Genomic DNA, 14233 nt, shown 5'->3' on the forward strand with positions numbered 1-14233 from the left:
ATTAATTATTCCAGTACATGGAAGAGTGGTCCTTGCCTTCTTACATCACTATGACATCACATATGCGGTCAATTTGAAGCCTTCTTGGGTATAGTGAGTACCAATGTTTATAACTTTAATATGTTCACAACTTTGTTATGGTTTGTCCAATATTGTTCAAACTTTGACCTATAAACTTGTCTGATTTTTCATTTTCCTCTAAAAACAAGTGTTTATTTGCGTTTGATTCCTTTTTATAACGTCATATAATAGCGCAGGGTATTAATCACCTTCAATAATATTTATAGGCTTTTTTTTGGGGGGGGGGCGGAGAAGGTCCTTAAAAACTGACAACATAAAAATATAGAAGGTTAAAGGCCATGACCATGAGGAACTTAAACACTCTTTAAAAAAACACCACTTACATTTTTTATTTGGGGGGTGGGGCTTTAGAAAAAGAGTAAAAGGAAATTATAACGACTAGGAACTTAACCCTCCCCCTCCCCCCCCCCAAAAAAAAGGGGGGAATCCTTTACACTTCAGCACATTAATTTAAAGCCTCAAACATTCTGCTTTGAAAAAAAAATGTTTCCGGTGTCCAATTAATCAATGTTTCATTTGAAGCATGAAGCAGGGGCTGTCACAGAAATATACTGAAAAATTTAAATGAAAGAAAATACAAGACTAAAATCTATTGTGCACATAGGTATATTTTTGATATGGTATGTTACTGAGTCATGGATTTGCAAGTGAATTTCTAAAACAAGTGCAGAGATTTTTGTATATATTTATATTTCTATAATTAGTTACATGAGGTACACTTTAAAATATGTCAGATAAAATATACTTAGAGAGAGACAGGAAACAGAAGGAGATGGCATGGTGAAGCTCAAAATCAAGAGTGATGTGAAAGTTGAAAAGAAAGAGTAGGAACGGAATATGAATATGAATAAAAGACTGAGTAGGAGAATATAAATAAACAATGGTTAATTGAGTACTGTAAACAATTTTTTCATCTAATCAGAATGCATTAAACTTCAAATGAATGGTCTGAAGTGCAAAGGAATCTTCTTACCTTTGAAGGGGGGGGGGGCATTTTCTGCTAAAAAGTATATCAGCCCCCTATTTATTCGGGGAGGGGGGTTAAGTTCCTAGTCATAATCCTTTAACTGTAATTTTTATGAGGTCATTTTCTAAAGACCCCCCCCAAAAAAAAAAGAGTAATGTCTAGCTTTAAAAATGGTTTGAGCATGGGGAAGTAGAACTAAAAGTGGTATGGGGAGGGGTGCACATCTTGGAGAGGTGGAACTAAGGTTTGGAAAGTCAGCTGTTGAAAGTAGAAGGGGTACACATTTTGTTTTGCTTGCCAGTGTTGGAACTCCTCTGCTTCAGCGGAAGGTTTCATATTCACCCAGTGTACCTCCAGCCTATATGCCCTTAAGGGGATGCGTTTTTTAAGAGTGTTTATCATTTTTATGTTTCTAATGGCCACTGCCTTTAACCTTCTTTGATGTCAGATTTAAGGACTAATCCTGCCCCTCCCCCCCCCACCAAGAAATATTAATGAAGGTGATTAATACCCCCACATTTTAATGCAGAGAAGACATTTAGAATTTAATGTGATGATCTTTACCCTAAGATGAATATTTCTTCCAATTTTTATGAGCACTGACTAAAAACAGGGGAAGAAGTTTGATCCACAATAAGTTTTCCTACATTGCTGGCTATCATATGTGGCTACCCTGGTAATGCACTCTCTGACAAATGCAAAAAAAAAGTTCTTGCACATCTTTACCCCAAGGCCAATGTGAGAGCCAAATTTCACGAGAATTGGTTCAAAACTGATGAAGTAGTTCAAATTGCAAGTTTTTACCTAAACTTTGCCATATGATATTTTGTTACCATGACAACACAGTTTCTGAAACACACACAAAAAGTGCCTAGTACATCTTTACTTCAATACCAATGTGTGTGCCAAATTTCATGAGAATTGATTGAAAACTGATGAAGCAGTTTGAATTGTAAGTTTTTTTCCCAATTTTCACCATATAATATGTTGTTACCATGGCAACAAGATTTCTGAAAGACACACAAAAGTGTGTCTTAGACATCTTCACCTCAAGACCAATGTGTGTGCCAAATTTCATGAGAATCGGTTAAAAACAGAGGAAGTGGTTCTAACTGCAAGATTTGTACCTTATTTTTGCAATAATACACTGTTACCATGGCAACACAATTTCCAACACATGCAAAAAATGTGTCTTGCACACCTTTACCCCAAGACCAAAATATGTACATACACACCAACATTCAACCCCCTCCACCATCACCCTTCGGCTTGTTTAGCATCTGCTTTAAATATTTGGTGCATTGAGATGCGAGGACAAACAGAAGAACTGTTCCAAAAGGGTCTGAATTCAAGAACTAATCCAATGCAAAATAATGCACTGCTATTGAGTTTTGCACTAGCGCTAGTCTATATATCAGACAAATCTGAACTCATAAATTCTGACATTTTCACCCATTTTTTCACTGTTCCTGCAGCCAGATTTTTTGGAGCATACCCCATTCTTAATTCTTATACATAAACAAAGGTCTGGAGAAAAAATCACGCTTTTGTCCACCGTGTCCACATAATTTCGCTAACTGACCAGACTAATATCACTATCCTTAAATCAAACTCTGACAATGCACCGGGGCTCAATTACATCCGGGATATTGACATTTAATTTGTCATATCTATTTCTGCGCATGCGCCATTTGCGCAATTCAACTCGACTGAATTATAGTGTATTTCCCTGCGATCATCTTGTCGTAAGTGTCTCCAACTTTAACTTATTGGTTTCTTATTTGGTTTATTGATTTGTAATAAATTATATAGGAAATGAAATTTCCGATGTACATGAAGACGCGATCCATTTTGCGAGTTACTATTCAAAGGTCGTTGTAATGGACGAAATTAGGTGTGGTAACAGTGCACGGTTACAATAATTTTGGGCGTCCTTACAATTCCATTTAGTTTACGTGTAAAGTGAATGACCGTGTTTTGTTCTCGCGCAGTTCGGTTCCTTACGTTATTTTGGCATTGCTTAGCCTTAGCTAGGCCTACATGTAGCATGTCATGAGTCAGTCCATGATCATGCATGTGAATAGAATATTAGTTATTACTTGAGAAGATGGCCGTACTATCAAACATGACTAGATTCTAGAAGGATCCCTACTGTCCTGAAAAAGAAAATGGAGGCCGAGAGGGTAGACTACAAGATAGACTTCGTCACATGATTGATGATGAATATTGTCTATTTATTAAGAGTAAACTGCCAGTGTTATTTTATTCATGTTATTTGACAGGTTAATTTCATGTATTCACCTTTAATAAAACTGATGATAAATCTATGTCAGAGATGCCAAGTTCAAAGACATGCTATCAGTAGAGGCGCACGGCCAATAATGGAGACTGTCTACAATGTCATGAATGTGGGAGATTATCTCTCCAAAGAGACTTTTGTAAAGAATTTGGGTATCCGATTTCAGAGACAGTCTCCAGTTTTGGAGTCCAATTTCCTTTGTTTACATTTGCTGCAAAAGGATTACCTTGGCGGTAAATAAAAATGTGATAAGCAGATTCCTCATGAAAAATTACCCCTTTTCACCGTCTACTTTAAAAATTCACTGTCTACTTTTGTTTTGATAAGGATTTTTGTTGTCAATCACACACAAAACAAATGGGCTTCTGACCTCAGTCAAAATTTTGGGTGGAAAAAATCTTGCTTTTGTTGGTGTTTCTTTTGTCTTCTGCAAAGCAAGTCTCCAATGTGGGATATTGTCTCCCCTATTGGAGAGTCTCCCTAATTGGCCGTGTGCCTCTACTGGCTATGCATGAGATTTTCTGTGAATCTGAGTGAGATCACAGACATTATGTACAAATGTATATGGGGATAGGCTGTGATAGTTGCGTGAGACAGAGATTTGAGGGGATGAACAAGAGTAAAAAAAATGCTTGAGTCTCACGCATAATGCGTGAGACTTGGTAGCTCTGTTATGTTCTGAGCTTCTTACAATGGTGATGAGTGTAAATAGATTTAAGTTGACTAGCCAGGACTCAGAGGCTCTGAGCTAACGTTAGAGCGTGGAGAGTAAAAATTACTCTCACGGAGCCAGAGATTGCGTCCCATTTACATGTATGTGCGTGTACCGTCTGTTACGGATAGCCTGGAGGCGTCTGGGGAGTGAAAGTCATATACTGTACATGTACGTATGGTCACTCCCCTAATGCCTGGATTTGCTTTATATATGCCTCTCCGTAGCGGCCAGGATTACCCGTGTTGAACCCAGACCTAAATCACCAATTTTGTTTTTCGCCCAAAGTTATGTACATGGGCAAGTTTTATGTTTACCCCCATTTTTTTTTACATTTTTCTTACTTTTCATTAAATGAATAGTAGTGAAATTCAATTGAAAGAAGTTAAGAGCAAGAGCTAATGTTGTAACCCGCAAGTGATAACCCGAACCGTACCGTCCCGTATAATCCAAAAATTTGCAAGCGGGACCCGCTGACCCGTCGGGTTTTAACCCGCAAGTCAATTTATCTTTGAAAAATGAAAAATATTTCTGCAATCCCCACACTATACAGGCTCAAATCTGGAAAATATATGTCAACTTCTACCTAGCCTAGAGTGAATTTACTTACAATTTGCAAATTAGCCTTTTACTCCGGAGAGAAAATGTTTTTTTTGGGGTGACTTAAGTACTTCGTACCATGAAATGGATGCGCTCTGATCTCGGAATTGAAAGCATTACGCAATTACCTCCTCGGATCGGAGCTAGCGAGCCGCAGCTCAGCGCGCTAACGTATAACTAGCGATAGCCCAGGCTGCCCAGCAAGGATCGGCAATGTTGTTTTTCAGTCCAGGTCGGTCGACACGGCGACTCACAACAATCATAATTACAATATTCAATTCTATGGGACCTTGTCTATAAAGTAATTAAAATTGCAATAAATACGTGGATAATGATACAGTCATTTTTTTCTTCTCGTTTACCTCCATATTATTTCCTTCTGTTTTTGTATTTCATTCGATATGGCCGCTAAAACTCGATGTTCAGTTTCCCGTCGCCCGCCCGCGTTATGAAATTTGGCCCGCGTTTGAAAATCAAATTCTAAAAATAATTCATTGTTTTACTATTTTGATATAGATCTAGATGCAAAACTGATATAAAACATTAATATAAGCTTTTCAGTCACATAATTATTTGTATGTCTTGTAAATACCTGTAAATCCTTTCTTTCTTTTTCTTGTGAATGGAATGACACTGCATGCTCAACCATACCTCGAGGGATGTTCGTGCAGGGAGCCCGCACGAACATCGCTCGAGTTATGGTTGAGCCACCTCAATAAATCCCAGAGTCTAGTAACCTCGCGTTGGTGAGTTATCATACGGCCTAGTAACATCCAAAATAACTGATCTTATTTGCTAATTATAACTTATACCAGGGGATGAGGTAAATATCAGACAAAAAATCATCAAACAAAGCTAAATCTGTTTTACAGGGCCGACGTGAGGCTCACGCACGTACGCATTGGCGCTTGTGCTAGCTAGCCAGTCTGAGCTCTGTCTCTCTGCCAGAGCTCTGGGGGACAATTCGCTCTGTAAAGGCCTCAATGATGGCGATTTTCTGTTTCAGACAGAGTTTATATTTCGGGTATATTATTCAAAACTGCCAATAAAGTTTGATGATTTCTTCATTGTCATGTATATTTAAGTTATTAATGAGTTCATTCTCACCAAATTTAGACTCCCCCATAGAGAAATGCAATTTTCGTGGAGATCTGCATTTTCAAAGAACTTCAGGAAAAGTAAGGGTATGTGGGCCTTCATTACATGGCCAAGTACTGGAATTAGATGGAGTAAGAAATTCATTTATATCCAAGTTCAACTCACAGTCTCACCCACACAAACACACCCAAGATTTTAAGCATGAAAAAAACTTTAAAAATCCTACAATATTAAACAACAAGTAATAATTAATTTAATAAGTGAACAGGTATTCTTCAAAATACAAAAACGTAGTATTTGAAAAGAGCCCCTGAAATATTACCAAAAAATTGAAAATGGAGCCCCCGAAAAAAAATGATTAATTTTTCCCTGGCTTCAAGTTCCACAGAATAAAGTGCGTTAAAAGGTTACAAAAGGTCAAAATTTCATCTTCTGAAAAACAATAATGAAATCGGTTCCTCATTATGAGCTGGAAAAAATGGGACAGGAAACTCAACATCGAGTTTCATTGGCCCATGCGGTTGCTTTTGACTGCGCTGCATGCACTGGCGCTGGCCTTTGAAAGAGCAACTCGATGTATTTTATTATGTTGAACTGTCTCAGACTCTGCCTTTTCACTGTTCACACGACAAAAATACGCCAGAATTTTTTAAAAGGAAATATCTACCTCTCTAAAGGAATCTGCCACGCATGAAGCACATGATCTCAACTCAATTTTCATTGTGAATGTTTTTATTATGCGTCGTTACTTCTCCCTTTTTTTCGCATGACGGTCTGCGGGTTTGAGAATGAACTCGGCCCGGCCCGCAACCCGCGATCGGAGGCATACCGGCAGGTTAACCCGTACCGCAACGGGTGCGGGTTACAACATTAGCAAGAGCGTTCACTTACCCCGTCTGTTTACGTCGCCATTTTGTGTCTTTTGTTATCGATACCTCTACGCGTGCAGAGCTGCAACTTAGATTTTTAAAATACTTGCATTTGCCGATTAATATGACGATTCGTAAAATATTTGTTTCGGTCGATAAATATAAAGTAATTTATATGATATTTATTGATTAAAACAAATATTTTGCGATTCCTGATATCTATCGGCAGATGCAAGTATTTTTTTAATCCAAGTTGGCAGCTCTACATAAATAAATGCATCTAAATTAAATAGAGTAGGGAATGCCTATTTGAATAGCATTTTTGGTCATAACTTAGAGAAAACCCCTCAACTAAACCCCTCAAAAAAAGTTCCGCAACTCAAGTTTGAGTGCTAATAAATTTCTTAGTGTGCCATCATCATATGTAAAAGTGGTATCATTGGAAAGTATGATTATTCCTCTTTACGATCATGTGTCATTTGTAATGCTAGTGTTATCATGAAATACACAGACATGATAAATATGCAGCAATGTTAGACATGAAATGTTGCAAAATGCGTCGTTTGCAATAGCGAATTTCCAATTGTTTCGAGGATGGACCGAGTGCATTCACTGTCACCTGCATGGTGGAAATTCTATAGAAATGGGGACTCTTGTTGGAAATCAATGCATTTTGCAACATTTCACTTCTGACTTTTCTCGATGTTCAGGGTGATTACATATTCCATGATTACATAATCACAGCAAATGGCATGTCATTGTAAAGACGAATAATTCAGCTTTCCAATGATACCAGTTTCATCTTTTATACTTCATTAACCAAAAAGATATCATCCCCCAAAACCGAGTTGCAAAACTTTTTTTGAGGGGTGTAGTATTGTATAGTCTTGTGTAAAAATATGCTAAATACTAAATGCGTAGCAGTAAAAATATGGAGCAAATTGCAGTGCGATACCAGGAAAATTATTCCCTGCAGAGTAAAAATTACCTACCAAAATGCTGAAAATTTCTTCAAATATTGGCAAGAAATAAAGAAGTCATTGAATTCTAAATCTAAAGTTCAGCAATATTTTGTGAAATCTTGTGCAAAATCTCTTGAACATTCAAATAAAAAGTGTTCAACTCATTTTTTTCTCAAATGTTATTTTTTCATTTGCAGTGTTGTACAGGGACTGCAAAGCAGTCATATTGACGTTTCAACAGTTTGCAGTGAGCTTATCTACTGTCTGTCTTCTATTACCCGAGCTTCTGTTTCTCTTCCCCTACCGTCAAATCACAATGTCGACCTTCGATGACCCAGCTGAGGTAACATTTTATTATTTTGTTACTTTTTGCATGTTTTGTGTTGGCTCAGTTGGTAGAACGTCCATCTCACAAGAGGGGGGGGGGGGATTGGAGTTCAAACCCAGGCCGGGTCAGACTAAAAGACGTTAAAAGATGGGAGTTGCTGCTACCCTGTTTGGCGTTCAATGGTTCAAGGGATAGAGCTATGTCGATCTGGCGCTGCACAGCGGCTGCCAGGCCAATGATCAGTTGGTCAAAACAGATTTTTAGAGTAATTCTGTTTCAGATTTCAATTTCGAATAATAGATTATGGATTATTGGAGCTATTGCTGAATATGGGAGGCTACATCTTGCAGTTTAAGGCCTACCTTTTGGGGCAACAAGCAATTATAGATTTAATGAAAATATGATTACACTGTAAAGAATAGTGATTCTCTCAAGAGTTTTGAATAATGTTTCAAGATTCCAGATTGTTTTATTGGTCCATGAATGCTAGGCATACAGAGAAATTTAGTTTCCAATGGCTTTAAACACATAATATACACACAAAAATGCAAAATAATATACTGTATCATAGCAATGTAATTCTACATAAACAATACAATTTAGTGATAACTTTTCTGCAATAGGTTGATAACCCTTATAGTGATTGGTTAACATTGGTTTGACTTTTAAAAATCTGAGCTAGAAGGTCACACTTGTCACCTGTGTCTGTGATATGTTACAAAAATGAAGCCCAGAAAAAATTGCGTTCGAAAATGATTATTTACGGCTTCAAAAATTGAAATAATAATGTGACCAGAAACACCATCTTAATTTCATCCCATACACTTATGTGTACTATTTAGGTGTCTATAAGACGCCTATTTACAAAAACGGGGTTTGCCTTGTAGTTTTAGCTTTTCATTCTCAATAATGGTTGTTTTCAGGGTTTATTAGTTCTAATACATGCACTTGTACACATGTTTCATCTTGGTTTGATAATTTTTTTAATCGGCTGCTCACAAAGTTAAACAATACCTTTAAAATTCATAATTCATAAGTTATAAGAAATAGGTAATGAGATGTCTGCACCTCTTGGTGCAAAGTTCTGTCGAAAATATGATTGCCGTAAAGCACGTTATTTGAAGATTTTAGGGATGTTTTTGGTTGTCATGAGGGCACAATGTTCCTTTATTTCCTACATTTACTCAGATTAGAATGAATGGCCCAATTTCAAGATGGTATACATGTATGATGAAACAAAGCAAATATTGATGTGTAAAAATATTAAAAAAGGAATTGCCTCATTGCAGGTGGATCTTTTTTGCTCACCTCATATTACAAAAGTATGATTATGAATATTATCATGAATTTGCAATTTGTTTTGTGTTATACTTTATTTCTTCTATTGTGATATAATGGCAACAGAGCACTCGAGGGTGTTAATTTCTCTTATTTCCTCATGTTCTTCTATGACAGTGCCCACTATGTATGGAACCCCTGGAATTGGACGATGTCAATTTCTTCCCATGCACATGCGGTTATCAGGTGAGTTTGGCTAATGTGGGATTATTACCTTGGTCAAATTTACTCTATGGCCAGTCAAAAACAGGCGTTTTAACATTTTTTTTTGGTACCAGTTATACATAGGTGGTTTGAATAAAAAAAATGAATAAAACGGCTGTGTTCGACTCGCCGTACGACCGCCGTATATTTCTTTATAGATTTTTCAGTTCTGTTGGCATCGTATCCATACAGATGATTATGGTTTATTGTCTTAATTGTCTCATTGTTTCCTTCATAGATTTGTCGGTTCTGTTGGCATCGTATTCGTACAGATGAGAATGGTTTGTGTCCTGCATGCAGAAAGGCCTACCCTGAATGCCCCGCAGACTTCAAACCACTCTCCGAGGAACAGTAAGTCTTCAAGCTCGTCTAAAATTTTGTTAAGGGGGGGGGGGGTGTTCAAAAAAGTTTTATTCTTTTATTTTGTTATTGCTTTCATTTATGATTGTCATCATTATCTTTCGTATTACCATGAAATCTGGGCTGAAAACTTATCACAGTTAAGATCACCAACACAGATAAGCATATGTGGGACTCTGTATCATTGTTGTTTAGAAAAAGGCCCATCTTCGGGGTGGAATTGCATCTATTTCATCAATCTTTAGATGCATATTAATTGTAGGAAATATGTTCATTTTTGTACGCAAATTCATTATTGTAAATATGTTCTTGTTCAGGCTCTCATACTCCCGATCGGGGGTCGATAAAGAACAATAAAATCTTATCTTATATTACATACTTCTTATTAATTTTGTTGGATTCTATGAATTCATAATCGTTTTTAGACTGTTACCACAACAGGGCCCCGTCTTACAAAGAGATACAATTGATCCAATCAATCGTAGCTCTATGGAAATCCATGAGTGTCATAATTTTTTCCGCAGGAAATTTGCAAAATGTCCTTTGTAAACAAAGGAGAACACACCAAATTGTCAAGAAATCAATTAATGTATAGATATACATGTACATGTATACATGTATGTAGGGAACAATTTTGAGCAAACATGCATTTTATATGTTAACTTTGCTGGCTTTCCATAGTTTCGATTGATCGGATCAAACCCAACTCTTTGTAAGACGGGCCCCTGGTAATTGTTTTTCATGTGTTATTTTTCGACAGGTTGCATCGGATAAAGAATGAAAAAAGACAGAAAGATATTCAGCGCAAGCAGAAGATAACAGAAAACAGAAAACATCTAGCCAGTGTAAGGTAAGTGGAAGAAAGACCTAAAACTAAAACATAAGAGAGAAAAAACTAGTGTTCCAGGAATCTAAATGGTATAACTTCAGTACAGAGAAAACCCTGGTGGATTTTTTTTTGCCTCTTACATACAACCTTTCTGTATTAACTGGTTGATTTAGCATTTCCCAATTTAGGAGGGCTGCACATTTGTGGATACAGTACTTGATATTCAGTAGCAGTTTTACAGACCAAATCGACTCTACCTTACATGTTTGCTCGATTTAAAGATGAATGAAAGAAGTTCCAGTAAACACTGATTTCACAGGAAATCATTATAAGCAAGATAGTCACTGGATTGTATAAATCTGGTACGAATTGAACTTTGTGAAATCCTGAAATCTAAGCTAAAAAACTACCATACTGTAGAGTACCAACACAGATATGCACGTGTGGGACAGTGTATTATATATTTCTTGAAAAACTACTCAATCTCCCATGCATATTTTGCTAATTTATCAGTGATGAGGCAATTTCATTCAGATTCTTCTACCAAATACTTTTGATTTATGTATGCAAACACACTTGGGTAGTCCTTTTATTGGATTCTGTACAAGCTAATTTCGAAATCTTTGCCACAATGGGTGATTTCAAGGTCGGTGTTGGCCTTGGTGGTGGTGTTAGTGTTGAAATTTCGGTTGCTTCCCCTAGCTCCAAAATTTATGCAGAGCTTGTAAAACTGATCCAGATCACATTATTGACATCTCAACAACTAGTGAGTGACTTTTCGGGACCGTCCTCATTTTATCTTTGGTGTTATAATCGTGTAAAAATTGACCCAACACCAACACCAAAAGGTCAACACTGAACTTGAAATCACCCACTAGGCGTTTATTTTTTTTAATATTTGGATATTTTGTTTGCTTACTTACAGAGTTGTCCAGAAGAATCTTGTTTTTGTTGTTGGCTTGTCACAAAGATTGGCGGACACAGAAGTAAGTAACTTTCTCTTGAGATTTGCTCCCAATCAATCTTCAGCTTGTTCCTTCTTGAGCATGATAGTTTAAAGGGGAGTTCACCCTGAAGAAAACTTTGTTTTAAAAAAAATAGGAGAAAAAATAGTAAAAAATATTGGTGAAGGTTTGAGGAAAATCCGTCAAAGAGTAAGAAAGTTATTAGAGTTCAAAGTTTTGGATTTGTGACGTCATAAACGAGCAGCTGCCCCATGTGTTATGTAATTATAAAATGCATGAATTTCAAATTTTGTATGGTTCCCGATGACTTAATTTTGTTTTCTATTCATGATCGGTTGTGAAATGTTTTGTCTACTGATATACAAAAGGTACAGTGAAAACCATTTTCAATTTTCTGAGAAAATGACATTTCATTGATTTTTTACCTTTCGCTATGTAGGAATGCTGCTCGCATATGACGTCACAAATCAAATAATTGATATTCTAATAACTTTTTTAATTATTTGATTAATTTTTCTCAAACCTTCAGCAATATTTTTTATTATTTTTTCTGCTATTTTAACAATAAACTTTTTGTCAGGGTGAACTTCCCCTTTAAAAAATTAATGTTTCCATTCTCTTGGCTCCTATGATTTGTTTTTGCTGAAAAGTCCCCCCCACCCCCCCCCCCCCCCGACATGTATTTTGGCGATATACATGGTTCTCACAGTCATGAAAAATCCTGGAAAAATTGATGGTCATGGAAAGTCAGGGAAGAGTCAGAGAATTTGGAAAATTTGAGAAAAGTCATGGAATTGTGTTCAAGTCACTTTTGAATTTTAAGTGTTGGTGAATCGAATATGGTACCTTGGTCAGAAACAGCCCATAATAGATGTTGTACATGTCATGAGTAAAGTGCTTCCTATGACTGAAATTGTTTCCCCAATGAATTTTGTCTAAAAGCAATAAAAATAAAACATCAAAAAACAAATAATTACATAGGAAAGAAAAACAATAAGAGAAATGACAAATTGGTTTTGATACCAGAATTTTTCTCTTATAGTTGGTAGGAATGCGCTAATGAATATTTTCATTTTTAGTGCAAAAAGTATGATTTCATGAATGAATTAGCATAATTCATATAAAAAATATATGAATTTTGTGCAATTTGCCTCTGCATCGGTGTTGATTATGTCATTCTCTTTGTGCAAAAATTTGGCACGATCTGCGGCCAAGATTTTAGGGGCCTCAAAGCCCCCTCCCTCAACTTTAAGCTCGCAAAATAGGCCAGGGGGCCGTTTCATAAACAGAGCTGTCAAGTAATATTGATTTTCAGTAATTAGTACTGAAAATTTCATGTAAAATACTGATTTCTAAAGTTTCAGTTGTATGTGTGGTCCTATGGTATTTTTTGAAAATACTTATTTCCTCACCGAAATACTGATTTTCAGCTTTAAAAATACTGAAATGTTCTTTTTTCAGGTTGGCAGGCCTGCATAAAGCTGTTCGTAAGATAAGAGCGACTTTAAGAACGACTGGTGAACCTTTCTTACACGCTAAACCATCGCCAATGAATATACCATTTACCACAAGAAAGGATCACCAGTCGTTCTTAAAGTCGCTCTTTATAAGAACAGCTTTATGAAACACCCACCAGGGGGCCGTTTCATAAAGCTGTTCGTAAGTTAAGAGCGACTTTAAGAACGACTGGTGATCCTTTCTTACGCGCTCAACCATCGCCAATGAATATACCATTTACCACAAGAAAAGATCACCAGTCGTTCTTAAAGTCGCTCTTATCTTACGAACAGCTTTATGAAACACCCACCAGGTACGTTAAGGGTTAGGGTAAATTTGAAATGCAGTAAAGTATTGAACATTACATTTTCCTTCTTCTTCCTCCTCTTTTCAGATTTTGAAAAAGCAAGAATACTTTGGGAAGTTTGGCAAAATTCTCAAAGTGGTTATAAACCAGAACACATCGTATGCAGGAAGTCAGTCTCATGTAAGTGTTGTTATACATCGTTTTTTTTTTGTGTGAGTTTTATTCCATCGGGTCCTGTTGCATAAAAGTTAGTATTTATTGTAACTTTTTCATCCAATGGTAACTTTCATGGAATCCCTGGATTTGGTAGGCAGTTGAGCATTGTTGCCATGGTAGTTACCGGTACCATTGGAGAGTAAAGTTACCATTATTCTAACTTTTTTTTTAATGTGGGATCGCATTTTACCAATTGGATATACTTTTCATTGTTGAAATGAAATGATAATAGATAGTAATAATAGTAACTTTTGTCCAATGAGCCTCTGTGGAAATACTTGCAATCAAATGCAACTACCAATTGTACATGTACGTGTGTATTGGGGACTTTTTCTTGATTTTCTTTAAATGTAGATATTTTTTGCAACACGCTCCTGGTCGTTTAGAATCCATTTCAATGACCTAAGTGCATGTCACATGCTCTGTATCCTTCGACATATTGCCTCCTTTGGTCACACCTTATACCAGTCAGGAAATTCCTGAACCAGGTGATGAATATTTGTCCGTGGGAGAGCAAAGAATAAACCAACTCCTTCTGTGGAAGTAAGTAAAGCACACACCAGGTGATTCACATCGTGCTGGACCAAATTGTACAATTATT

General features: G+C 36.6%; 1 protein-coding gene across 2 annotated transcripts in view; it reads left to right on the forward strand.

Annotated features, from left to right (window-relative positions):
• The first annotated feature begins 2718 nt into the window (after positions 1-2718).
• Positions 2719-14233, forward strand: part of LOC121417387 (CCR4-NOT transcription complex subunit 4-like) — a 32589-nt gene continuing 21074 nt past the window's right edge. For both annotated transcript variants that reach the window (XM_041611076.1, XM_041611077.1), the window contains exons 1-7: positions 2719-2793; positions 7786-7931; positions 9372-9440; positions 9697-9809; positions 10579-10668; positions 11573-11633; positions 13504-13596. In XM_041611076.1, coding sequence (XP_041467010.1) covers positions 7905-7931; positions 9372-9440; positions 9697-9809; positions 10579-10668; positions 11573-11633; positions 13504-13596 — 453 coding nt within the window. In that variant the 5' untranslated portion in view covers positions 2719-2793; positions 7786-7904. The remainder of the gene's footprint in view (positions 2794-7785; positions 7932-9371; positions 9441-9696; positions 9810-10578; positions 10669-11572; positions 11634-13503; positions 13597-14233) is intronic.

Source organism: Lytechinus variegatus, chromosome 6 (assembly GCF_018143015.1).
Source record: "Lytechinus variegatus isolate NC3 chromosome 6, Lvar_3.0, whole genome shotgun sequence".
Classification (NCBI taxonomy): domain Eukaryota; kingdom Metazoa; phylum Echinodermata; class Echinoidea; order Temnopleuroida; family Toxopneustidae; genus Lytechinus; species Lytechinus variegatus.